A 27,632-nucleotide genomic window follows, 5' to 3' on the forward strand; every position below is an offset into this window, starting at 1 on the left:
GCGCTATCCTACACAAACGAGGAGTTAATCCTGCAGCTTATTTATGCGTTCAATGCGCACCGTACACTTGAGCTATCCCGCGATCGTGTTGCATCCCTCGGATTGAAGCACCAGAACGACAATCCTAACTTCAAGAAAGACGTCAGCAAACGCATCATCAATTTCGTGACAAGCGCCACACCTATTGAAGCAGTCCTAGTAATGGGCGAGGGAGCAGAAGAGAAGGAATTTCTGAATGCCCTCTGGTATGCACTTGATCAGATGGGACTTCGAGATTTGTACGCAGGCTTGCAGACATCTAGGTTCAACGCTACCTACATCGCATCTAGAGGAACGGCCGAGATGGCTAAGAGATGGCAAAGTGAGACATGGGGATGCGTTGAGCCGGATCGGTGCGAGCTGGAACGGGACGCTACCGATTTAACGGAAGGGAAGATTTGTTAGGATTAAAAACTAAAATCGAGGACAGTTGTTTGTATGAAAGGAAAAGGATGTGGCTTCAACCTCTCTGATTGATTTTATCGTCACCTAGGATGGGAAGTATGACGAGTTTATGGATATGAAGAAATGAAAAGTTTGATATCTGGGGCAGTCTGCCATGTGCAATGCGGTTCAGACCTGAAACTGAAGTTCGACATAGTATACCTTTGTGAGTGACTGATTTTGCAGGGGATTGAGCGAATAGTCATGCAACATCGAGAGATTTACTCTTCTTAGAAGACTTCTTAACTGAGTTAGTACGGAGTAGGTATGTGTGACTTTCAATCATTTATTTATTATTTAATTTGGGGTTTCGAGTTTTAACCATGCTTTCCAAGCAATGAGAATGACTAAGTTTCTTCTTTGACGTGTGGAAATGTGATCAGGTGTTTGTTGTTGATGTTTACTTTATATTGCTCGAGTCTGCTCGCTTAAGCTACCTCTTCACTTGAGCACCCTTTTTTATTTTACTCCGATCCAGAAACTGCAAACAAACTTCATTTTCCTCGAAACCTGATTACATCAGTCTCTCAACTGGCTTCTACGACCGAAGCAATGCCAGCTCTTCCTGTGCGCAAGAAGACCACCGATCCTCAGCTTGCCGCAGAACAAGCTGCGGTTCGCGCGTTCGAGCTGGCTATGGAAACAGGTTCACTGGCTTTATCTTCCCGCGAGCATCCCATGCCTCCTCGTACGTGCTTTCCCCCTTGGACTGCAGAACCCTTTGCTAATTAGATAGGTTCGACGGGATCTTCATCTAGGCGGTCGAGAAACGTCAGCTTTGAGGAACATACCGAATCAACTGGTGGGGTCGAAGTCTCCGAGAAAGTGAATGTGAATCTGCCCAAAAGTCCTCCTCATCAGACTACACATTTCCCCGACCAAGAAATCCCCCCATCAGCGCTTACAACTCCCCAAAATCAACAAGCCGCCATTCCCATGCCCAATACCTCACCTCCAAGACCTTCACGCGTTCCGCGCTCCGACGAACGACTTCCCAACCCTTCCGAATTGGAAGCCGCCAAGAAGAAAGCACAGCTAAAGTTAGATCTCCATGCCAAACTTTCTGAAAGCCTCGAACAGCGCAAAAACACCGCACGGGAATTCGAGAGGCTCACGGAAGAGAGTGTGAAGCAGAAAGCCAAGGAAGCAGAAGAGGCTAGCGTGCTGCAAAGGAGCTGGGATACGTGTCCGGATGGTTGGAAAACGGTACTCGATGAGAATGGAGAGCGTCTTAGGAGGCCAGCTATGAAGGCGGTTAGGAAGCAGATGGAGGATGGCACATTTCGTGGCGCTTCCCCCTCTGTAACAGCACTGCAGCAAAACGCACTCGTTCCTTTTCTAAGCCGAGATCCATATCAGGCTGCAAATCCGAGGAGAGTATCAGGGGAGGAGAGAAATGAGATGGGTGAGCGGAATGGGAAGCAGATGGTAGAGGATACGCTGAGGGCCAGACTCGAGCATAATGCACCAGGGAGACCTGATCTTCCGACTGAACTCGTTGATTGGCATACGTACGCGAAACGCGAAAGCCAAACACAATCCGCCACCTCTGAAAACTCTAGAGTCTCTGGCAGTTCTCGACGCCGTGTTGCGACGACAGCCGAAATAATCCAGAAGAGAGCTACACCCGGTGTTCTGCGTATTTTCACTGCACCTCCAGACTCTTCCCGAGTACAGAACAATAATGTTGACAATCCGATAACCCATCGTCTAGTCACACGAGGTAACACGATTGCTACTCCATCATCTACTGCAGTTGCAATTCCTTCACATCAACACGATGCTCCCCGCGAAGCGTTCGAAGCGTGGGCGGCGCAGAAGTTTGGGTTTTAGGGTACACGGGAAGGGTCAGGGATGTGCTTGAAGTTGCATTGCATTGCATAGTGTCGTTTGAAGCGGATTTTAAAGATGGATTGTGCATATGTATGTACGAGTACAGATCAGAAACAAAGCAGGAGAGAAATATATTGATCAAGGGTTTCCGAAACTTGGAGAGCATTCACTCGCTAAATGCCCTGTAAGTCGCCAACCAATACGGTGCTTTTTTCGCGTTGTTTCTCGCTAAATGTGTGGAAAGGGGTACCCTCCTTTTCTAATCCGCTTGACGCATTCAGCACTTAGGATTTCTTGCATATTTCCTGCCAAGTGTCGATAAAAGCGTCTATTGAAAGCCAGTCGCCCATGCAACAAATCTCGCAATTCAGGAAAGCGATCCTTTAGCTTGAACCACATTTAAATCACTCCTCTCTCTACAACTCCCAAACAAACAAACAAACAAACACATCAAATAACCTTTGAAAGCACGGCGAGCCCATCTCTCACTCCTCAACGACCCTAAAGACCTGCCCTTCATAATCAACCCACTCAGCCCACTCCCCCATCGGGAACCGAACAAGCGGCTGCAACCTCCTCACCAAATGCGTAACCAGCAGCCTGCCCTTGACTCCCACATCCGTAACAACCCGTCCTTCAGCAGCCACGATCTCAAGCACAACGAGCGGTTCTAGGACTTTGAACACATTGACATCGATATTAATATCAAGATTCCCCTCTTCCACTTTTCCTTCTACTTTCACCCCGCCCTTATTACTAGGGGTGTTTTGAGCACGTGTTGTTATTGTTGTCGGAATCCCCAGGAGCCCGGCTGCCATGGAAGCGAATTCGCTGGGCCGGAAAACGGCATTGGGGAAACTGGCACTGATGCTGGGTAGCGATGGACGAGAAGTGGATGGGGTGAAACAGGTGCCGGAGTACAAGACTAAACGGAGATGCGGTAACACGGCGCTAGAAGCGATGATTTGGACAATGGTGGCATAGGATGCGAGCAGGACGGTAGCCTCGTATGATTGGATGGATGACACCGTTTCATCTATGGACTGGTCGGCTTCGGTGATGCTGACGGGGAGTTGAACGACTGAGATGGGGAGGGTGGGTAGGAGGGTTGGGAGGATGGTGAAGGAGCCTTGGGGGGGGGCCATCTATTGCCACATACATAGTGAGTTTGCATTCTTTTCTCTAGGAAGGGAAAGTTATTGTTGGCTTGGGTAGGCAATACACGGAGTACTAAACAAACAAACAAACATACAATGCAGAATATTAGCCACGCGATCCCCAGGCCTCAACCCCATCCCCCCCGAGTCCGCAACAAGCACATCAGCAGTGATACTCATAGCTTCCTCCATTTCCCCCTTCGTCAAGTACACCATCTTACTACTATTCATCGGGCTGCCAGCGCGCGTAACAATATCTGCTCTGTTATCGATAGGAGCCGTCAAGACTTCGCTCTGGCGCGCCCAGTATGCGTCTGGGTCTGTGATGGGAAGATCTTGGATACGGGTTGCGTGGGCGGGGAGGTGGGAGTAGAAGGGTGAGTAGGTGCGGATGAATGATATGAAGGGGCCTAGGTTGTCTTTATGGTCTTGAGGGGTAGAGGCGAAGGGGGAGTTTTGAGGGGGAGGCGTTAGAGTGAATTCGGAGAATTTGAGAGCCATGACTGCTGGAGTTGTACTGTTTATTACTTCGAAAGGGATCTGGGGAAATGAAGGTGAGATAGCTTTTATATCTCTCTGTATATCTATCTATGTCATACAAGATACATAGTATCTATATTTTATTTCGCTCAGAGAAGTCCAAATCCTCTTTTCTGTGAGATCCTTCCTTTCCTCACGCTTCGTATCCTTCGCTTGGCAATAGCATAACAAGCTTAAGTCATAATTTTGGATTTCGGTTCTGGGATCCAATTCAAGACTTCACGAGTATATTCATTATTGAAGCCTAAGAGGAAGTCCGTTCATGCTTATCACGAGCCTCCAATTTTCAGGGTTGGGGGAGTGCTAATCAGCGAGTTGGTGAGATGAGGTAAGCTTTGTTTCCTGGCTCCATTCGCTCCATCGCGTTTGCAGCGCTTGGTCTGACCTATCTTACGGACTCTGCTCCTTCAGCCCTACTGCATAGCGTATGCCAAGCGCGCTGCGCTTAATCCTTGCCGTGTTCTGGAAGCTTGGCCATAGGTTGTTATTCAGAGTTGTGGTTGCCTATGTAGGATCCGGGCATGGATTTAAGGTTATGGGGACTTTTACATCTTGCATTAGAAATCCATCTCTCTCTCAAAAAAAAAGGAGATATTTTTAGGCAGCCGTTAAAGACAGTTACTAGTGGCTGACTTGCATCCTATGATTAGTTGGGAAGATCTCCTTGTAAATGCACTGATCTATAAGGGTCTACTAAAAGCAGTTTAAGCCGGCATGATTCGGAAACATGGAAATTAGAAGCATAAAAGAATTTTAACGTCATGGACTCCACTCTATACCACTTTCCTGAAGAGAATGTATGTTTTGCATTATTTGCAAGCCTAGCGGCAAGGTATTTATTGATAGACACTAGCTTCTCCCCTGTCAGCTACGAGGTTGCTACGGTAGGAATTTTTTCTTGGCAGTTTATATAACCGATATAATCTGCGCCGAATCTTAACCTTACCCAAGTCCATTTCCGTCTTTGGACCTAAGGAATCGCTGCTCTAACCTAAGCTGAGCCCTGAGTCTTAAGTACGCTAATGAGCTAACTGGATTATACTTAAGAGGTCCTCTTCTAGCTCACTCGCGAATCGGTTACAATTTCTATAGTGTCTAAATATAAACTTGCTAATACCTGTTATCTGGCACATAGCCATCTCTTTCCTATAAAGACATTGTTCTAGGGGCTGGAAAGAGTACCCTCATCAAAGTCCTAGTCGAGTATCAGAAAAGAATGAAGAACATACAAGATACAAACGAATTCCCATCACCAGTGGGAGGTTCGAACAATGCGCATGCTCCAACTTCTGGTGATGTTCATCTATATGCAGATCCAGGAACTTATTATACTCAATTCCCTATTCTGTATGCTGACTGTGAAGGTATGGATGGCGGCGAGAAGATACCCATAGGCGCTCAAAGCACGTGGAGTAATCAACTTGCATCTTTCATACCCACATTTCCTGCTTCGAGTCCTGTTCAGCCTCGTCCGACGGGACAACGAAAGCTTCAAAAACAAGCCAAAGCACCGAAGCGTGTGCTCAGATGGGCCAATAGCCGAGAGAAATGCAAGAGAGAATTCGCAGTCAAGAACCTATATCCTAGAATACTTTATGCTTTCTCTGATATCATCGTATTTGTCCTTCGCAATGATAGGTATAATTATATTTCTATATTCCATGGAAAATTAGCTGATACGGCATGCTCAGAACATTTGAATCAGCTGCACTAGTACCATTGCTCCAGTGGGCTGATAATTTCGGTGGAGAGCTCAGTTAACCAATCTGCTATGCCGCACGTCATGATTGTGCTCAACTGCGCAGATCCAGGAATCGAACAGACCGGGTGGTCTGTTGAGTCCGCAACAGACAGCTTGCTCAACACATGCTAATGCTGTTCGTGAGAATCCACACGTCAAAGAGCTATCAACATACTGGCAGGAGCGAGGAAAGGCCATCAAAACAACCAAGGACTTGCTTTATTGCTACTACTCTTCTGTCACCGTCATACGGGTGCCACAAAAAGGACGTTATGGGCTCGTTGATGCCCAAATTTCAGAGCTAAGCCTTCAGATCCAACGGAGAAGCGAAGAGGCGCGTGAAAATAGGAAACGACTTCGTGTCAGCTTCAACACAGAAGAGTTTCAGCAAGCGCTGTCTATGGGTTTCGATCACTTCTCTAATCGCCTTGATGAGACACTGGACTTTGTTCAAATTTCTTGCAAATCAAATCCTATCCCCCAGAATTTTGGAGGAAATATACTTCGTCTTGCATTAGCCATGAAAGACGACCCTAGAATGGCAGGTAAGACAGGCCGGGATATTTTTAAACTACTTGGTCAAATAGTCGCCTCATGTATTATGCTCGATTATGTCAGACACCAGATCAAAGGTTTGATCCCATGTGTGTCAAGGTCTATCTATCCGCTAAGCAATAGTAGGAACACACTCTCGACTCCTATTGCACTATAAAGAGAACTATAGCCATGCTCTCAAACAGTTCTGTGAGCTGTACTGGCCATGCACTTTTACATACAGGGGGTATTGTTGTGTCAACACTCAGCGGGGCCATGCTAGAGGCCATCAAGATGCTTCTGGCAGGATCATGTACGATGGTTCGTATGAAAGTGCCGATAACTTCACGCAACAGAATTTTGAAGAAGAGTGGCACAATATGCTTGAAAGTAATCTAGACCTTATGCGAGAGCGAATGTCCAAAATTATGAGGGGCGAAATCGCAATGGAAGAGAAGTCTGCTGTTGCGGAGCTTCACTTGGAAAAGATTAATGAGTTTTTTTCACATCTTGGCGCTCTTTCTAACTACAATAATCACACCGCTTGCTTTTGCTTCTTACGCGAGCTTCCAGAGCATCCCCTCCCTTGTGGGCATGTGCTTTGCACTTTATGTGTAAGATCATTTGCTCACAAGAAGAACATAGGAACGTACGTTATGGACTGGTGCCCGTTACATAAACACCAGAAATTGGATGAGGAATGGGAGATCTCAGTGAAACCGGATCTTGCTGGAATTAGGGTTTTGACGCTTGACGGGTGAGTAATCTGGTGGCTCCCTAACACAATACTGATATATTCAAACGGTGGGATCCGTGGATTAGTTGAACTTCAAGTCCTCGCCGAGATCCAGCGAAATCTTGGCCAGTTGTCTATTGCGAGCTTTTTTTACCTTATCATTGGTACGAGGTAAAGACAACTCTATACACACTGGCCCAAATGCTAATACCATCTCAGCACTGGCGGAATCATTGCAGTGGGACTTGGCGTAAAAGATTGGTCTGTAGAATACTGCACTCGTAAGTTTGAAGATCTATGCCGCACCGCATTCACTCCCCGATTTGTACCCGGTGTTCAGCAAATTGCATCTGGAGTCTTTCATACATCGAAATATAAGACAGAGCCATTCAACGACATTCTGAGAGAAACCTTTGGCGATGATCAATTGTTTGGGGGCAGGTCTGAGGAACGACGCTATCAAAGGAAGGTCGCCATTGTTTCTACTTATGGGACAGGGCAAGAAGCTGTGATACTGGCAAATTACAACCGCCCACAAAGGGAGGCGGAGCTCGGTAAACCTATTAACATGTTTCTCCTTGAAATTGCAACTGACATTATGTCACAGATTACAAGTTTGAACGACCATCGGCTGCAAGAGATGAAATCAAGATTTGGGAAGCGTCAGTCAGCCATAAAGCCCCCCCATGACTAGAGATACTCATTTAACAATGGGCAACAGGTGTCGGGCAACGTCTGCTGCGCCCACCTTGTTCAAGCCATTTCACAATCACCGTACTGGTCTTAGCTATATTGATGGAGCTCTGTATTAAAACAATCCTGCTCGAGTTGCCCATCAAGAACGAAAGCTTCTTTGGGCTGACATGGAAAGTGAGCCTCCCGATATAATGCTTTCTATTGGCTCTAGCTTCATGCCAAAGACTAGACAGGACAGGGACTCGCGCAATACAGACACCAGAACCTACAAAATTGCCTTAAACCGTTTCGATAATATTCTGGATGCTCAAAATGCATGGGACCAGTACGAGCGAGAAGTTCGAGAATCAGATGAAATCCAGAATACTCGATACATCAGGCTTAACCCGAAGCTTAAATCGAAAACGAAGCTTGATGATGTAGAAAAGCTGCCCGAACTTAAAAAAAGCGTATATGAGTGTCTCAAGACTACCAAATGGATCGTTGAAACTAGAACCGTGGCCAGACGCTTGATTGCAAGCTCTTTTTTCTTCGAGAAGGATGCAGACTTCAAAGATAAAGACATCGTCAAAGGTAAACTATTTTCTCTAACCTAGATCAACAAGTATTAGCTAGCTAATTTTGCTCTAACTAGGTTGGATTTATTGTCGCTTCCCCGATGAGTCGATCGAATTACGCCATCTCGGCCACCTCTTGAGGCACCTGAAGTCAAAACAATTTTCCCCATTCTTTGTGATCAGCGAGGAAGATGAGCAAAATCACGGATATTTGCGTGATATAACTAAGGAAGTTATCTCTGCTATGATAAATGAATCCACATTCAAGCTGGATATGCTAGAAGTGCGTCCTTCTCTTGAGTTCACTAGAACCATCATCTCCGTGTGTCTGTCGAAGGATGGTGAGATGTATCCTATAAGCGGGTTTCCTCGCTACCTGGGACCAAAGACATTGCAAAACAGATCTAGAAAGCAAGATGGGACTAAGACACAGCAAACAACCGGTCAAGTTTCGACAAAAGAAACGAATCCAATGAACGACGAGGCCGGAAACAAAGCTCCGATCAAAATGACCAGCGCAGTCTTCAGGCTTGGAAGCGCGGAGTGGACCTGGGAGTAGTAACGAGACTCTACCGATTCAATCTCCTGACGAAGACATACCGTTCTGGGCTCGTGGCTTTCGTAATTCTGGACACGTCTCAATAGATGAGGACTTCCCAGGCACACCGTCCTCAATCGCCGAGACCGTCGGGGAGATGATGGAAGAGGAATTGCTGGAGTTAGCAAAACGAGAGAGCTTGAAGACTTCTCCCACCATAGCAAGCCGGCCTTAGCCTCTCTCTCCCCGCTCTTGGGAGGTCAACGACTCGGCTCATCCTGTAACCTCGTCGAGCCCCCCCGCCGATGAACTTCGTCAGGACCATGAGAGATCGCCAAGAAGTGTTCAAGAAGGCTTTCCAGCTCTATACTCTTCCATGTCAAACCCTGACATGCACTTGAATCACTCGCCATCACCGCGCCCTGAGCCAAGCAGATGGCGGTCAGCCGAAGGAGCTACAGAGCCTTCCTCTATCATCACAGACTTAACAGAAGAGGAAATTCTCGAGATTGTTAAAATGAGAAGCATAGGATTGCATTGAAGTTTCATACAGGAGCCTCAGTAGATGCAGTCTAAGGGGTTTAGCAGCGGCTTTAGGGAACATGAGCGAGAGTTATGGCTATTAAAGAATGGTTTATTCAATGGGCTTGGTTTGGTATGCATGGCATAAAGAAGCGTGAAAATTATGATTGAGCTTGCCTTCCTTTCATTACATCAAAACCTTTGAACATTCTTTAGCTGCCACGAATTGACGAGTAAAATCAACATACATGTCTTATTCTTTCTTCCTTCTGAAGTGTCTTGCTTATAGGGCTGACTATTTCATCGATTGAAGGTTGTAATAGTAACCGCGCCAATTTACATTTCATCTTTGAATTGTAAATAAGGTCTATTCTGTCACATGCTAGCAGTAATATAAAATGAATACCATAGCCGTATATTTCGAAGTCGTAACGCTAAAGAAAGAACTTCAAAGTGAGCCGAAGAGGGGCTTCTTTGAGGGAGGTATAAGTCACATGGCCTGGCATCATGTGACCCGAGATCAAACCTAGCTTGTTAAAAAGGGGAAGCAACTGGTGCTGCAAGCGACTGCACTACTAGCAGGCGTGTTTCTTATCTTGAATATGGTTAGGATTCAAATACAGAAATGTTTTGGATTTTAGTATTATCATCCGGACTTTTTTGCGGCTTAGTTTCAAATTCCAGCGTGCTCCAAGTTCTATTAGGCCGAATTCGTAAAAAATACAGCGAGTGTGTTTACGCAAGCGGTAAATTGTAATTCTCAATCCTCTGAAAGTTGGAAGAAGCCGAAAGTTTGCCGTTACCGTCGCATGCTTTTTGACTGACTGCTTCTGTGAACAGCAAATAATTAATCGACAGGACTGGTCCCCAACTTAAAAAAGACATCTAGTACACCATGTATGGTCTTTAACCAGAATCTCTCCGGAGACAGAGCATACTAGCTTTTCCTATATGGTATCACTTGGGGTTTCTAAATCACGCTTATCTTACTGGCACAAAATAGATTGTTTCTCTGCGAGGTGTTGAAGCTGGGCGGACGAATGTTGAGTTTGCAGTGGAAGTCAAAAGGTCACTTCTCTCATTGGGACCTTACCTTCACTGACAATCGAGGCAAGGCATTTCAGCTGGGCCAACGAGAGAAGAACAACCAATCATATGCCGCACAAGGTCCCCTGAATCATCGCCAGCATAAGCCTACTCTTGTCTGTTGCCAATGGTACTAAGTTCACTAACTCTTCCAGCTTTGACACACAGGGCCAACGGGATCAACCCTGCCATAATGGAGGCTACAACAATGCCTTTGTTATGGGTCAGTCGACTCGTACATTCAATGTGGATCAACGAGACTTCGGCATTCGAGAAAGGTGGGTCTACGACAACCACAACATCAAGCAAAGAGCAGGAAGACTACTGAGCTATTTAAGAGTCATCAAGCAGATATTTAGGTTCCACTCACGGCATTTCTGGAGCAAAGAAACAAGCGAGCGTGTATAGATGCGAACGGAGAAGATAGACCGCCAAAAAGAAAACATACCTATGGTGGGTACCTAGGTAGGTGGTCAAGGTCCAAGGCTTCTTCGGTAATCCTAGCGTGAAAGACGATTTTCATCGTATAACTCGACTGACTTGCGATTCTTGACAGCAAGAAATTATATGGCAATAGGGGCTAAAAGGATCTAATCCATGCTAAGCACCCTACGCCCGGAGCTTAGGTCGAAAAGTATTTGATGGAGGTCAATTAAGCATCCTCACTTTCAAATCGATTCTCATTAGAGTCATTACTAACCACTTTCCACTCGTTGCTATGGCGTGAAGGTATCTCACACATGCACATGCCCATCTCATATCTAACACCTTGCCTTTTATACCACCACGTCCTGTCTTCTGAATATGTCTCCCGAGTGACTCATCAAAGTAGGAAGGGTATCCGGATGTTTCAGATCAAGACTATAAAACATAATGAGGCTGTCAAAGGAAGCTCAATTGTAATATAGAGCCATATGACCACATAAGATACATCAAGACTTGGCAAGGTGCTGCAAGCAGTGGTTTAGTCGGAGCATCTGCTTGCAACATGAAGGACTGAGCAAGGTCCACTACAGGAGGTCGCATCAAGTACCGAATCCAAATGCTCTGCTATTTGGCACGGAAGCTGTAAGTTTCGTCGTATACACTTCGACTGTATGAACACTTTTCATTGACAACAGATCCCGGGTTGACAGCATTACCAAAGGATACATCAAACGCTATGACCTACAACGACGGCCTCAAAAGAATAGATCTACGTGCTCAAAATACTACATATCAAGCGGCTCTAGCCTTGCCGCCTTCGGTTCCTACCTATGGAAACGCAAAAGCAAAGGCAAAGCAGTGAATGCAAAGTTGAAAATACTCGCCATAGAATCACAAGTCTAACCAATATGAGAGCCACCAACAATTCAACCAGAGAAAGCAAGCAGAATTTTTTTTTGGTTATAGATAACAAATGCTAGCAGGCGCTATAGTAATATGCAACAATACAATTTTTACAGAAAAAGTATCACAGAGTATCCAAGTACAAGGAAACTTTCAACTAGGGCTCAAAAAGCAAACTTTCAACTAAGGCTCAAAGACAGCTTTCTTTACATCCCCGTCGACCGGCCGAAAATAGGGCAGTTGACAGCGAACAAAACTTTGACAACAGAAGTCTAGTAATTAACCTGAAGGTCAGTCTTGCACACGTTGGATATTACATACGTCCACTTACAGCGCTAGCGCGGGTTGTACTTCGCCATATGATCTTCACCCAAAAGACACGACTTATGGTGGATAGCGGCCACAATGGGTACCATACACGATCTTTGCAACTAGCAGGCAGGCTACTTGCCCGCTTTTATATCACAGAACCTTATCTGACATGACTGCGTGTAATTCACTTCCAATCTCAAAGCAAGGAGTCCGTGAATAGAATAAAATCCCACAGATCATATTCTTCGACGATTTGGTTTAGGTATACTATAAAAGACCCCCAAGGACAGCTTTGGGGACCTTTGTATATGAAAGACATAACATCGATCCTGGTCGACTTCTTAATGTATGGTTTGGACTCGCCAGAGTAAGTAATAAAACCATTATGCACAACCAGCGGATCTACGGCCTCAAATTCACATCTCTTTTTCAGATGGGAAGTTCGTATCCACATCGTCATGTAATCGACCGTCCGAAACAACTTGACAGCAAAATTCAAGCTGACACAACCTCCACTTCCAAAGCCCAATCAACAAACTCTTCCGCCCTCATCCTCACCTATCCCAATACCCGCTTCCCCATACCGTCGTATCAAAATCACCACTGGAGCACGGCAAACTCAAAACGCTGGACCAAAGCACGGATGGTTCTCCCGATATAATCATTCCGCGTCTGCAGAAAGACTTCTCGTTGACAATAGGGGAAGTATTTATACCTCTCCTCTCCTTTCTCTCCTTCCTTCCACCACCCTCCACTTCCCGCCATCTTCTCCTCTCCAACGTTAATAAATTAAGATCCAGACCTCGCCGAAACGCAATAAAAACCCACAATATAATTTGTATACATCCAAAGACTTCCATTTACCTGACGCAAAAGCCACACACACCATTTTCACAGCGCAAGATACCATACTGAATACTACAAGCGTATCTAAAAAACGCTTCCGTTGGATGATGTACTGTACTATATCGCCATGTAAAAAATTGCCGAAAGGGAAGAGTACATAAGTAGGTTGGTATAGTATGTCAAAGAAGAAAAGCGCGTGGGATGTAAAAGGAGCAGAGATAGCAAAAACGGAGAGAGAAACAGGGAGGGTTGAAAGGTATACATTGGTCATAGGGCTATGGTCACTTAATATTATCATCCCACTTGGGAAATACTGCGGAGTATACATGGTATGAAAAGGAATAAGGAGACGGGAGTAGGATAGAGGTCTAGAATATTCATTATCTACTCTTGTTATCGCTATTGTTATACCAGTAAACGCAAGAAAAGCCACGCACGCTGTATGATCGAGACCAAGACAAAGCCCATGAGACGCCATCCTATGCATGCATACCGGCCACTCCAGGTCTCAAACTCCTCCCATACCCATCTTTCCTATAAATAATCTTCCTTCCCAGCACCGCATAGATTTTCGACAACTCCCTGACCCCTTCACTCCGTATACTCCTCTCTGTGCCCATTTCAATACCCATACCCTTCCTGCGCCACGACCCCAGGCTGCGCGTACCCCCTCTGCTGAATCGGCATCTGGCCCGGCATCTGGCTCGGATGTCTCATGCCACCGCCCAAATCACTAAACCAAGGATGCTGCAGTGCATCTTGAGCACTGATTCTCAACTCCGGTCGTAACTGCAACATGCGCTGCAGCAGATCAATACCATTAGGATCGATCTGCGGCAAGATCGCCCTCAGGTCCTGCGTAGCATACATCTGGAAATTCTGCTTGTACTCGGTGTACTGGCTAATGCCCGGCCACGTGCGCTCAGAAGGTGTGCCCATAATGCGGAAGATACGTACGAGTTGGTCCTCGTTTGTCGTGCCAGGGAAGAGGGGGCGGCCTGTATACATTTCGGCCATGATGCAGCCGGTGGACCAGATATCGATGCTGGTGTTGTAGGTGCGGGAACCCAGGAGCACATCGGGGGCGCGATACCATAGGGTGACGACTTCGTTGGAGAATGTGTTGACGGGAATGCCGAAGGCGCGGGCTAGGCCGAAGTCTGCGAGTTTGAGCTGGCCCTTGACGTTTATGAGGAGGTTTTGCGGCTTTAGGTCTCGATGTAGCACACGATTGGTGTGGCAGAATGCTATGCCTTGTAGCAGCTGGTGCATGAAAGATTTGATGGTAATGGGGTTGAGAGCACCGCGGTCGCCTTGCGTGTCCATGTACCTCTTAAGATCTTTGTCCATATATTCGAAAACAAGCATAAGTTTGTTCTCGGTGTGGATGACATCGTGTAGGGAGACAATATTTTCGTGCTTCAACTCTTTCATGAGGGAGATTTCGCGGATTGCGGTGGAAGGGGTGCCTTCTTCCGAGTCGAGATGGATTTCTTTCAAGGCCACCAGTTCTCCGGTTTGTCTATTACGACCTTTGAAAACCTGTAGAAGTTAGGATATGTCTTTCATAGTAGAGCTAATATATGCAAGAATTCTAGGGCAATGCTTCAGGCTGCGGCTAGGCTGGAACCCCATCCTTAACATACCGTAGCATATGTCCCCTCTCCCAGCTTCTCCAACTGCTGGAAAGAACTCGGGTGGCGTTTATCCATCTTGGTGAACGGTTCTTCTGCCGCAAGATTCTGTACGCTAATAGTGCTGGGCAATGAAGGAGGAAGTCTCTGGGCTGTAGGTGAGGGAGGAAAGGTTCGAAAAGGAGGCTGAGGCGAGGGGCGTTGTCGCGAAGTGATTCGGGGGTCGAAGAGGAGCGAGGAAGGAGTGCAGAGATTATTAAGAATGGTGAACGCGTCCTTCGACTCGTGTGAATCCGTTGTGGAGGTGGGCAAGGCAAGATATTAAAGAAGCCCGGAGAGTACAGGACCTCTTATATCCGCTGCTGCGAGTATTTGTATGGAGAGGGGAGGGGTGGTGGGCATGGGATGGGATGATTGTCGGGAGATGGACGCTGTTTTATTGGGCAGAATTGCTATTTGGGGGGGTCTTTAAGCGCCGATCGGCTATGAGAGCGGCTAGTGGTGGTGGTCCAGTTACAGAATGTGGATCGATATATTACTTGGGAACAAGAAACCAAAGAATTCAATAAAAGAAACGTTATAATATAAAGTCTGAGTGTATTGTATTATGTTACATAGCTATAGACAAAGTGTTATTATCCATTTGCATCGTATGGCTGATGTACAAATAATCCATATTCCTGCCAGTCCCATAATCTACTCGCCTTTACCTCCGTGATAGCGCATATGTGACTCCACCACGATAGTGCCTGATGAGCGATAGGCACAGCGGGGTACGAACCTTAGAACTACATCAACACCACAACCACAGCAAGCAAACAACTTCCAAATAACCTCAACATCTCCAAACAATCCCTGGATATGCTGAATCTGTCTTGAGCACACCAAACCATCTCCCTTACAATGCGACCCCTTCCTGGAGAGGACGCCTACACAGGGCGGTCCCGGAGTACCAGCTTCGCCGATAACGAGACCACACCACTGGCAACACGCAATCAGCCACCGCAAATGACATACTTCCTAGCAGACGAAAAGACTATGGAAGAGTCTCTCTCCCATTCATATTCCCCCTCCCCTACATCGAAACAACGCGAGTCTTCAAAAGACAGCACGTACGGAGTTGAGAGCCTGGAGTCGACGATAAGCTCCATATCTCAAGATAGTGATGATTCCGAAGACAAGCTGCGGCATGCAAGACGGAACTGGAAGAAGAATCTTGGACAGCCAAGACCACGTTCTTCTGATGAGGACCTATCCTCCATAGCATCAGAAAGCAGGAACGCCTCGCCCTTGCCCCACCATCAACGCCGTCCCTCCCAAATTACGATATCGAGACCCTTCACACCCCTTTCCTTTGGGTCCCCTGCTCCCCCATCCTTCATGAGTAGCCCCGACTCTCGCCGTGCCTCTGATGCCGGTTCATACATGGATGAGGTGACTAGTCAGGCGATCGCATCAAGTGGGGATGAAGAGAGGGATGAACTGGCTGAGAGTGGTAGTGCACCACAACTGGTCATGCCTAGTATTAAGATGCCGAGCCGACGGCCCTTTACGGAAAGAGGGAAGAATATGGGAAGGTTGAAGGTTTTGATTGCTGGGGATTCGGGTATGTACCCCGCGCCACAACTTACTATCTGAGAGTATAACTAACCAAGCAAAAGGTGTTGGCAAAACATCATTGATCAAGTCGATCGTACAGGTCTGCGAGGATATCGTACACGTGGATCCCCTTTCCCCACAATCGATTTCCATCCCGGAAACAAGGAGGAAAAGCTCGAGGAGTAAATCGAGAAGTGGCGTTGAGATGCAGAGTACCTCGCAGATTACGGAGATTTATGCTAGTACAAGAGCGTATCCATCTTGGTGGTCTGATTTGGAGGAGAGTAGGATATTGAGAAGACGGAAGAGTTTGGGCGATTCGGTGCTGGAGAGGAATTTGTGTTTTGTTGATACCCCTGGATATGGACATAAGACATCAGTAGGTACTTCTTCCGGGAAGCCTGATATCTACTAACATTTCCAGTGCTTGGAATGCATTACCCCAGTCGTCGACTATGTCGAGTCTCATTTCAAAAAGGCTACATCACTCGATACATTGAGCGAGCCTGATATGATTAATATGTTAAGTGGAAACGGAGGATCGCAAGTCGATCTAGTTCTCTATGTAATCACACAGCGTAAGCTCCACTTCCCTCGCCTTCCGGGCCTTTCTAACACAACCCAGGAATAAGACCAGTAGACATCGAATACCTCCGCCGCCTCTCCCACCTAACGAACATAATCCCTATCCTCTCCCAGACCGACATCCTCTCCTCCACCGATATTTCAGCACTTAAAGAGAACATCACAAGCGAACTCTCGGCATCCAACATACGCACCTTTCAATTCGGTCCTTCTGCTGAAGGACATCGAATATCAAGCCCCTACGCAATATCAACAACCCCCTCCAAAGACCACGACACTATGGACGCCTCCCTCCTGATGTCCCCAGACTATGTATCTCCCCTCGTACCATCCGACCTGCACACGCTCGTGTCGCAAATTTTCGAACCATCCAGTATCTCCTGGTTGCGTCACTCAGCAGCCAAAAAATTCATCACATGGCGGGACACCTCCTCCGCTCTAACAATTCCACAATCCCTTGCCTCGCCAACTTCCTCTTTCCAAAACTTAACAAGGCCATCAGTTTCCTATGCGCTAGCACGTATAAACGACCACACCCAACGCGAAGAACGCCTCTCGCAAATCCGCCTAGCGAACTGGGCCGCTGACCTTCAGCGCTCGCTGCAAAATGAGCGTATTCGCTTCGAGACACTTGCTAGGAGTGAGAGAGCCGTCTGGCTTACGGAGAGATTAGGAGAGTGTGTGCTGGATGGGAGTATTGTGCCTGTTTCTGAGACTGGGAAGGGACTAGTCAAGATGGTTGCAGATGAAGGGAGTTATTCTAGGAAGAAACCCAAAGAAGCAGGCAGGAGAATGGAAATGGGAGTGGGAATGGATAGGGCAGATCCGTTGGGGTTATTGCAGTTGAACGCTGAGATGAAACGACGTGGCTGGGTTGCTGTAAGAGTCTTGGGTGGATTCGGAATCTTGGGGGGTCTGGCCTGGTGGGTTGTTGGAACATGGCAGGGTGCTGAAGAGACGAGGATTTGGGGTGTTGGGGTAAGGGATTGGTTGGACTTTGGGGTCGGGATGGGATTCTGAGGTTGGTATAACTTGACGGGTATATTCGAGGAGAGGAGTGGAGTGGAGATATGTGGTTACTCAGGAAGCGCATGATTTGGTAGGGCGTTAAGGAAAGTCTTCTACGATGAGCTACTTGGTTTAGTCAGGTATCAGCATTTTCCTCTCTTTTATAGCAGATAGGTAGTTATTAGTTTGATTTAGCGTAGCATTTACTCGAGTGGTGGAATGGAATGGAATATACCGATGTATCAACTCTTCCGCTTGTGCTTTGTTAGTTGCTGCTTACCGAGCTTCTTTTCGGTTTTGCTTAGATAGCGTAAGATATTTTAAGGGGAGATTTAGTTTTGAAGTACGAAGTAGGTGTGATTCGCCTAGTACGATTCGAAGACATACGGTACACCAGTGAGACGCGGATGAGTGGGGTGTAGTGTAGTATATAATAGGATCTTGATTCAAGGTTTATTTTGGCAAGAGACTTGAAGTTTCAGGAGCGCAAGGCGGAACATGAGTGAGCTGCTGCTAGTTTTTGGTGTGCAGGAATAGGGATGGATAGATATGTTTGTTCTAGGGCATATAGTGTGGGTTTGCTACTTGACAATGCTTGCTTTAGGTATAAAGTGGTGTGTATTTAGCGGTTAGAAGTGTTGTTAAACTTGTATATGCTGTTAATCTCTCTTGTTCGTTCGTTAGTTCAAGTCGTATGATGGAAGTGGATTTTCTGGATTCGTTCATTCATCATAATCAGGAACATAGGGTTTCTTGACATTCAATTTGCAACCTGTCTTACTAATTTAGCTACCAGTTCTGCTGGAATATCGTGAGGTGTGACTTGAGAGATAGCATGCTCAAGGTAGCAGTAACTTCACCGAAGTAAAGCATTTATGTTACGGATGGTTTACGAAGTTGGCTTGGTGGGCTGACTTGATTGAGGGGTTCAGGGGTAAAGTAAAGTACCGGAGTCGGAGCTAACCAATAGCCTCTTCGCTTAAAACGCGTGATAGTTACTAAGTATCCCCACCCCGTTTTAGAAGCGTGACCCAGAATTATTACGTAGAAGGTGTAACTATTGAGGCATATGAAGAAAGTCTCCAGCTACAAAACTAGAGAGAAGTTAACAGAACGTGTGTAAATTAATTTCGATTCTTATATAAAACTGTCTACCATCTACAAGGATTGAGAATTGAAGGCTTGGCGATAATGACGTAGATCGTCTCACATTTGCATGTCCAAGACTCCCAAGTCGCATGGTTTGCGTGTCAACCTCCGTGCTTCCGGTCCTCCAAGGTTTTCAATCATCAGCACATTCATCTGTATCCCCTTCCTTCGCCTGCACCCAGATGCGACATCTGATAGTGCAATGGTGATAATACAGCAACAACGATAATACCAGACATTCAATTATGCCTGAAGTCATTCGCGGGAGCCTTGCGCTGGATCGGGCGTCTTTTTCTCAGCCTATAGTCCATTCCGAATCACAACCAGAACCATTATCACCAACGAGTCCTATTGAACGACCACGAGTAACCTTTGACCAAAGCCGCGACGTCACGACCACCTCCCTCCCTACTATTCAAACACAAACCTCTCCGGCCCCCCGCCGTACAGTCTCCATCCGCCGGCACTCGTCCCACAACCAGAGACGAACCCGCGATCTCGATGAAGAAGAACGCGATGCTTATTACGACAGCAGAGCAGCGACTCAACGAGAGTACCGCCGGCGCGGAAGCACACTGCAATCCTACTACCACCAACACCCCGAGCTCCTGCCCCAGCTCCCCTTCACCTTTCGCCACGGCTTCAAGCGATGGAAGTTAGCCGGCTACATCTCGCTCATGGTCTTTGACGCCTGCGTCGTGCCCATTCTCCTTTTCTACTCCATGACATACGGCGGGAACGTGGAAGGCTATATCACATTTGCCGTCGTTACCGCCATCTGGGGTGGTCCCACATACGTCGAATTTGCGGTGCGAAGTATCCGGCTCATCAAGAAGAAGCGGTTCTTTAAGCCGCTGGGCACGAATCAGAGATGGGCGTTTGATATCACGAATTGGATACTGGTGCTTACTATTACGGTGGTGACTACGTTGCTGATTGTGGGCGCGGCGCCGCATATTGTGTTCTTGAGAGTACTATCGATGCCGGGGCCTGCTATCTTGTTTTGTTTTGCTGGACCGATCTTCTTGATGAGTTTGTATAGTACTTATGGATGGAAAGCGCCGTTTCGGATCAGTTCGACGGCAAAGGGAGAGAAGGTCCATCCGGGTATCTTTTATATTGTGGAGGATATCGTGGCTGTTAATGCGGGAGGTGGAAGGCCATTCCGGGAGGGTTGGGCTGCTAGGTATAATGCGAGTCCGGTATTCAGGAAGATGATCCGAGACCTGTCGTGGTTCTGGTCTATTCCTGGACTGATAGTTGCTGTGGCATGTACGGTTGTTGTCTGCATACATCCTGTTCCCAAGGCGGTTGTGTATGGTATTGGTAAGTTCCTCAATCATCTCATGCTCATTTCATCAACTAACAACATGCTAGGATGGGCGGTTCCTTTCATTTGGGCGGGAATATGGGCGGCTATCACCGTACCATGGGTACAATCCGTCATGAAATACGAAAGGAAGAGCTGGGAAGAAGACGCCACAATACTCGGAGAAGTCAAGGGGGAGACCGACCCATCGCAATCTTCTACTTTAGGTGGGAAACCAGATGAGGATGTTAATACACCGAGAGAGCCTACGACGCATGATGGAGGAGAGAGTGCCCCTCCGCCTTCCGCAGGAATGGGAACGACTGTTCAAACCGCGTAAAAGATGGCGACGCGTTCTTTTGTATTTTATATATACGCTTAATACCCCTTGATGACGCCGTATATATTTGGCGAATAGAAACTACAATGCATGCATACTTTCCTCACGCACAATTCCACGGGTCGGTCCAATGCATTCTTAGTAAGGTGCCAAAGATCAGCAGTTAGTGTCATCCCATGATATATAACAAATAATCATATGTGTACTCTGTCAACTCAAGCTCCCTTTTCCATTTGCATTAATTACCTTGTTAGCAAAGAAAGAAACCACAGGGAGCTTTCCGGGATTAAGAAATATCTCTTCTGTCCCACGCATGCTGTTCCTAGGACAGAGTCAGCCGCATATGATACAGGTGATTTCTCTTCCCTGTCTTCCATTCCCACTCACCAATTGAGAAATCTAGAGCCCTCGTACAGTATGTAGGTGGTTTTTCAAATCTCATACTCCGTACAGTACAGTACAGTAGCGAGACAATACTGCGTAATTTGACAAAAGAGAGGGAGGGAGGAAGGGGCCGGCCCTTCATACAGTATTCCTTTAGCTACAGTACTGTACTACTGCTAGCGCACTCGCATGGTATTCCCTTGTTGGGACGAAAGAGAGGTTGCTGTTGCATATCGTGAATCTTGGTACTTCGAGTCAGTGGGCGGTGGGCTGGGAGGGTCGAGTCATGGTATGGTGTATAGATAGATGCGTAGCGTGTATGGCGGGGCTGTGGGGGCGCGAGTCATTACTGGGTCGTAGACTCATTGTATGTTCGTATATCTTGTATGTGCGTCAGAAAAAAAAGGGGGATTTGGGATTTGGGATTTGGGGTTTGCAAGGAGTGAGGAGCAGCGGGGGGCTGGTATTTTTGTTCTGTGGTGTTTGCGTTTGTGGATTTCGGGGAGGAGGCAGTGGTGGTTGGATTGGGGTGTATGTATATGAGGAATGGTGAATTGGATGAGATGGACAGGGTATATGCGAGTTGCAACGAATGTCTGGGATCTTGTTTGGGGTTTGGAGGCGTTGGAAGAGAAGTCAATACTCTCGGCAGCCAAGGCTTTGGTGATACTACTCGTACTGTACGTACATGTGGGCTCTTTGGTTCATGACTCGTTCGTTGCACCGCATTACTTATTAGTAAATGCGCACGCGACCTTTACTATTCTAGTGCAATCAATGATTGCACAAAAGAAAAGCAAAAGTCTGTTCTCTCTCCGAAGAAACCCAATCAATGAGTAAATGTCAAAGAAAATTCAAAGAAGATCTATATATAGACTGCAACTGCGAAGTGCAGCAAGAAAGGGGCTCCGTGTGCTACCGTACGTGCTATATACATGACTCGCGCATCATGTAAGAAATATGACCGGGTTAGCGGGGTTTGAGGCTCAATTGTCTTTCTTGGGGTGGTTTGATCTTCTGGTGTACTTCGTATGTATACTCACGACTCGAGGTACAAATTTGCGAAATGCAACAAAGCAGAGTAAAGTCCTCTTTAGTACGGATTTAGAAGGAGGGCTTGGTCACTGCTCAGCTGATGCTTACTCCGTACGAACTAAGTGGAGTGGAGTGGGCTGGTAACTTGGATTTACGTGTTGGGTTTATGTCATGGTCTTGCGAAGTGCAACAGAATACTGTATACGGAGGGAGCTACATGAATGGAACCAGCTGCTTTTGAACTGGGCCGCATATTGAAGTGAGACAAGATGTCAGGGTAGATAGGACTATGTCTCGTCGATTTCACTGTTAGAATGGCAATGCTGTTTTGGAACACGGTGCAAAGTAATAAATATACCTATCTAACTCCTGATTATCAAACTCCCTTTAAAGGAGAAAAAAAGCCAATTCCACTGAGGAGGGTATCATCTTTACAAGTTGGAAACTTAAACAACCAGTCCTGCCCTATCTCTTCGGCCTCGGTCCCGAAGGCAACCCAGATCTTGGTCCGCTAGGAAGTCCAGGTCTCCCAGCTACTGTATTTATCCTCGAAATACCCGGCGACTTCTGTGGTGTCTGTGATCGGGCTCCAATAGTGTTATACCTCGCAACACCAGGTGACTTTTCAGGTACCTGTGGTCCAGCTCCACTTCCATTTCCTCTCCCTCCAACAGTATTATATCTTGAAACTCCCCTCTGAGCGCTCGCCACATCTAAACCTAAACCCACACCCACTTTACCAACCTTCAATTTGTTGACAAAAGGTTTTTCGACGCTTCCAACTACTGCAGTGTTTTGTTTTGGCACCGCAATAGCGATATTTGGAGCAGCATTTCCTGCAAGCTGACCACGCTCTTGCGCAAGCCCTGCAAAAGCTGCCTTGATTTTCTCCTCGGCTTTCTTCAGTTGTGCCTCTTTGGACAAAGGCTCGTCGTCCTCAAAATCCTCCTCGTCGACCACCACCTGCGCTGCTATCTCTCGCTCTACCCGCTGCTGCTGGGCCATTCTTTCTTCTGCAATGCGTTGGGCTTCCATTCTGGCCACCTCCTCATACCTCAAACGTTCTTCTCGCTCTTCTTCCGTTCGGCGCCCCCGCTCATCGGCAATTCGTTCCTCTTCCATACGCTGCGCTTGCACTCTCATATCCTCCTCGTATTGCAGTTGCTCTTCTCTTTCAACCTCGGCCAATCTTTCCTCTTCGATGCGCGCAGCTTCCAACCTCATATCTTCCTGATATCTTAAGCGCTCTTCTCTTTCGATTTCCGCGATTCTTGCATCCTCTATACGCTCGGCTTCTAATCTCGCGTCCTCTTCATCTGCCCACAGTTGTTCTCTCTCTTTTGCCTCACGCCTCTCTCGCCATGCTCTTCGTTCCTCCTGTGCGCGCTCCTCTTCCAGTCTGGTCTCCTCCTCGTATCTCATACTCTCCACGCTCTCCTCCTCGGAACGTCTCTGTTCCTTAGCAAACGTCTCATCCTCAATCCGTTGAGCTTCGAGCCTAGCATCTTCCTCTTCCGCATCATACCGCAAACGTTCTGCTTCCACCTCCTCCTCATAAATCCTTACTTGAGAATTCTGGTAATCAGCTTCTTGTCGAGCCAACCGGTCATCGTCTAAACGGTCAAAGCTGTCCCTCTCATCGGCATCAGAATCTCCATAATCACTCTCATAATCAGATTGCCTTTCTCCTTCTTGACCACGTTCTCCTTCCTCTTCTTTGATTCGCGCCTGCTCACGTTCCACCTCTGCCACGAATTGTTTCATCATCTCATCCTCTTCCGCAAGCTTTTTCTCCTCTATCTCAAATTTTTCCTCCTCTTCCCACATCCGTCTTCGTTCTAACTCTATTTGCTCTTGCTGTGTCTTGATCTGGTCGCTCATTTTTTGATATTCGGAAATCGTCGGTCCAGTGTACTGTTCCTCGTCTGACGGAGCTACAGGGGAAGACAAAGTACTCGCTTGTATCCTCCCCGTCGGCTCTGTTGAAACCATCATCGGCATCTTAATCGGTGCCGGCTCATCTACAAGTGAGCTCTCGAGCCATGGCTTGACCTCTCCCATCGGCGACTTTGCGATCCCTCGACCCAAAGTCGAATTTTTCCTGGATGCCGAGACATCTGTACTTGAGCTGAAATCCGTTCCCAGCATGTCCATCAACGAATCGAGCTCACTGATAGACGGTTTCCCTTTCTTCGACACCTTTGCTTTTTCTACGGATGCTGGGGATATTTGCATCATACTACTCATCAAGTCATCGAGCTGGCTGATGGATGCTTTCCCTCTCTTCGGACCCTTCTTCCATTCCCGAGGTCCCGACTCAGGTTTCACGGACTGTTGAATTTCCGTTGGATTAGTTTGTAGCATATTCATCAAATCATCCAGTTCGCTAAGGGACGACTTTTTGGTTTGCTGTCCTGATGACTTTTCCGGAGGCGTGGGAGCGGTCTCCGAAACAGAGGCTGCTTTCGCTAGTATCGTGGCCACAAGTGGAGTGGGCTCAATCTTCGTCCATACTGCTTTTGGAGCCGGGTTGGAGATCAAATCTGGATTCCTAGTACTTGGAGACGTTACTTGCACGGGGGAATTGAGTTTAGCAGCCAAGGATAGACGTTGCTGATCCGCATTTTCATTTTCTCGCGTGTTTGCTGCTTCCTTGTCAATCTTCGCCCGGGCAGCAGCAGCATATCCAAACATCTTCGCCACCCTAGACGCATTCGAAGTCGAAGTCGAAGCCGACGTTTGCAATTGGGATTGCTCGCGATCGTTAGCACCAGGCACTGCCGGAATTCCATAGAGTTTTTTAGTCGGCGCTGTGCTTGTGGGCTGGACGTTAATTGATGTCAGCCTTTCTTTCCCGCATTGAGGTCACGATGCTTTTGCTGGAAGGAAGGGTGTTCAGTCTCTCACCTTTTGGGGAATAATTATGGGCGCAGGTGATGGTTCCATTGCACCTGAACCTAATCCTGAACCTGGTGTCCCTTCCTTCTTTTTCACATACGAGGTAAAATAGGCGCCCCATCCTGTCGCCATCGTGACCTGAGTTCTTGTCCTTAATCCTCGGACTGCGTGTGCTGTAAAATTCCTATCCACAGCTAGAACGTTGTTTCTTATAGTCAACTGAAACCTCAAGGCAAAAAAGATACTGACTGCAAAAGAAGAAGAAGATAGATATAAATGTTTCTTTAGAAAAGAACATGAGGGGAGATTGAAGGTTTATAAATGATCTACAGATCCTGATACAAGTTTGAGACGAGAGGCGGCGGCAAGCGAAAGAAAAAGCGGCACGCGGTTGAAACAAGAGTTCGGGGTTATGAAACAAATCACGGGACACCTTATACTATAACACTGCGACCTAATACTGTACTGTAAAGTCGAGTAATCTTATATCATCATGGTTCGGTGGGCATTATTATAAAAGTTTTATGAAACAACAAGGTAAGGATAAAGAGGAATGGTAAAAGTACCTACGCAGGTATAGAAGCAGGAAGTTGGGTTGGGAATAACCTCAAGGGCACGGACTATTTCTGTAAGCGAGGGAGTCCGATCTATAACGTGACATGTATGTAAGAAGTTGAATAGCTTGAGGATAGATTGGTTTTACTCAGATTGGATATTGATGGTAGGATGTAAGTTGTGAGTATAATGATTTTATACTAAGGTAAAAAAGTATTTAGGATACGAGTATTTCGTGGTTGGTAATCTTACTCTCGGCTATTCACTCCCCCTCCACCTCCAACCTCACACTCACCTCACCCCCCCCAAGACCTCGACCTCAACGTCAACAACGACGAAACTTCCCGCGCCCTCGACGCCCTCTATATCTCCTCATACCACAACCCCCAGGTCCAAAACAGCCGATCTACCGTTCCGAGAACGCGGTGCGGATTGTGATTGAGAGGTTTTCACTCTGTAGCCGCGTTATTGGATGCGCTGGGTGAGGGTTGTGTAAGGTATGTACGGTCGGCCATGTTGTGGGAAACTGCGGTCGCACGAAATCGTCGGTTTTTGTATATTTGCTAGCATTATGTATTTAAATGATTTTTTCTAGTGTAGCGCGCACTTAAATAATTATGCAGGTACTTCTATAGCGCCTACTATTAGTTTTATAAGGTTATATGAGTGCTAGCCTAGACATTATTTCATGGTTGCATTTCTAGGTGTAAAAGAAGTCCTAGCTAAGATTGCAGCGATGAAGTGAAAAGCTTTATCGCTGCTTAGTTATTAGAGCTAAGGTTATATAGGACATGTGATATATATTCTAATAATTATATAAACTATAATTCTTTATACGTCCCGATTATCGAGTTCGAATCGTCCGGTGGTATAACCTGGGACTTTTCATCATCATCATCATCATCATCAGTCGATGAAGTTCTACGCTCTGGAGACAATAATATCTCTTAGCTCGACTTTTCCCTTTTCCCTTTTCCAAGGATAGGATACAAGACTTAATTACTTGAGCGGATCTGATCCGGTGTTGTCTGGGACATGACAGCAAGTCCAGCAATCGTGTGCAAAACCAACCACTCAGAGTTCCGGGGCGCGTTACAAAGGCCTCGAGCCGGGAGATTTCGATTCGCAGCTACTTGAGCCGAGCTCTTCAGGGATTTATCCTGAATATCCCTCACGCACCACATGGCCTTCCCCCTCAGATAATAATGATTGGTATCGATTTCCGCCATATAACAGCACTCGCCGAATAGCGCTTCCGCAGCTAGGGTCCAGCTCTCGGCCTCCATCCGGTCGGCGAAGACGGAGATGTAGGGACTGTCGAATTTCTTCCCGCTGCGGTGGTTTTCGATGGAGCGGTAGAAGAGATCTAGTTGAGAAGCTCCGCGGTCGCTGGCGTTGATGCGGAGTGTGGTGTTGGCGGCCGTGAAGCCGGATCTTTCGTTAAACTTGCACGCCGAGTTTGGATTTACCACGCGGTAGAGCACTTTTGGTAAAGCTGATTTGGGCGTCCACTCGATATCCATCTTGGGATAAAAAATTGGTCAAGCCAAAATCGTTTCAGTAGCTGAGGATAGTAGAAGTTAGGAATCTTCGTCAAAATAAAGGCGGGTGATGAAATATACCTATTCAACAGTTGTTTGCTGTCGGGAAGATGATTTCGAGATGTCAAGATCGAAATGTGTCAAACTGACATTCATACTGACAAAGAAGGGTTCCTTTTCTTTAAGCAACTTCATTCGTCAAAAGGTGAATTGGTCGTTGGTAGGGGGAAGGGAAAAGGAGAATCTTTAAGCGAGGTAAAACAAAGGAGCAGAATTCTCAAGACTCCTGCACAGCATCTTTCTATCATATAAATAGCATCCTTTGATATTATACAGGGGTAATATGAAAGAATAGTTGGAGTATTCAATTACTTATATTACAATTTAGTACATGAAAGCATGATATATGACCGCGGGTCAAAACAGACAAAATAAGAACACCTCTACTACAATCCCAAGCCAACCGCAATTCTAAACCAACAGAAATTCAATATCCCTCCGCTACGGCTCTAACACGTGCAATGCGGCTGTCTATCCGCCTTGACGCACAACAGCTTCCACGCCCACACGTATCAATAGTAAGAAGCTTCTCCCCCACGCACTACGAGACAAAAGAAACGCCATCAGACTCCCCTGCACAGAAGTATTTAGCTTCAAATTTCAAAAAAGAAAGTCATCAGATATA

At 46.7% G+C, this 27,632-nt stretch overlaps 3 protein-coding genes across 3 annotated transcripts; 2 read left to right on the forward strand and 1 right to left on the reverse strand.

The window, feature by feature from the left end:
* Nucleotides 1–13,531: 13,531 nt before the first annotated feature.
* PHO85 (Negative regulator of the PHO system) lies at nt 13,532–14,820 on the reverse strand (the record flags this gene model as incomplete). Its single annotated transcript, XM_031147635.1, has 2 exons — nt 13,532–14,452; nt 14,557–14,820. Coding segments are annotated over 2 exons (1,185 nt in total), but the record flags the coding sequence as incomplete, so codon positions are not given.
* A 627-nt stretch (nt 14,821–15,447) lies between these two features.
* On the forward strand, nt 15,448–17,748 carry SEPT1 (Septin-1; the record flags this gene model as incomplete). The annotated part of the gene is made up of 4 exons (XM_031147636.1): nt 15,448–16,150; nt 16,206–16,522; nt 16,568–16,721; nt 16,769–17,748. The coding sequence occupies 4 exons, from the start codon at nt 15,448–15,450 to the stop codon at nt 17,746–17,748; spliced, it is 2,154 nt and encodes a 717-aa protein (XP_031007969.1).
* A 1,382-nt stretch (nt 17,749–19,130) lies between these two features.
* On the forward strand, nt 19,131–20,534 carry LHYA1_G002662 (uncharacterized protein; the record flags this gene model as incomplete). The annotated part of the gene is made up of 2 exons (XM_031147637.1): nt 19,131–20,211; nt 20,263–20,534. The coding sequence occupies 2 exons, from the start codon at nt 19,131–19,133 to the stop codon at nt 20,532–20,534; spliced, it is 1,353 nt and encodes a 450-aa protein (XP_031007966.1).
* Between the last annotated feature and the right edge of the window lie 7,098 nt (nt 20,535–27,632).

This window comes from Lachnellula hyalina, assembly GCF_007821495.1.
Source record: "Lachnellula hyalina strain CBS 185.66 chromosome Unknown contig00021, whole genome shotgun sequence".
In the NCBI taxonomy this organism is placed as follows: domain Eukaryota; kingdom Fungi; phylum Ascomycota; class Leotiomycetes; order Helotiales; family Lachnaceae; genus Lachnellula; species Lachnellula hyalina.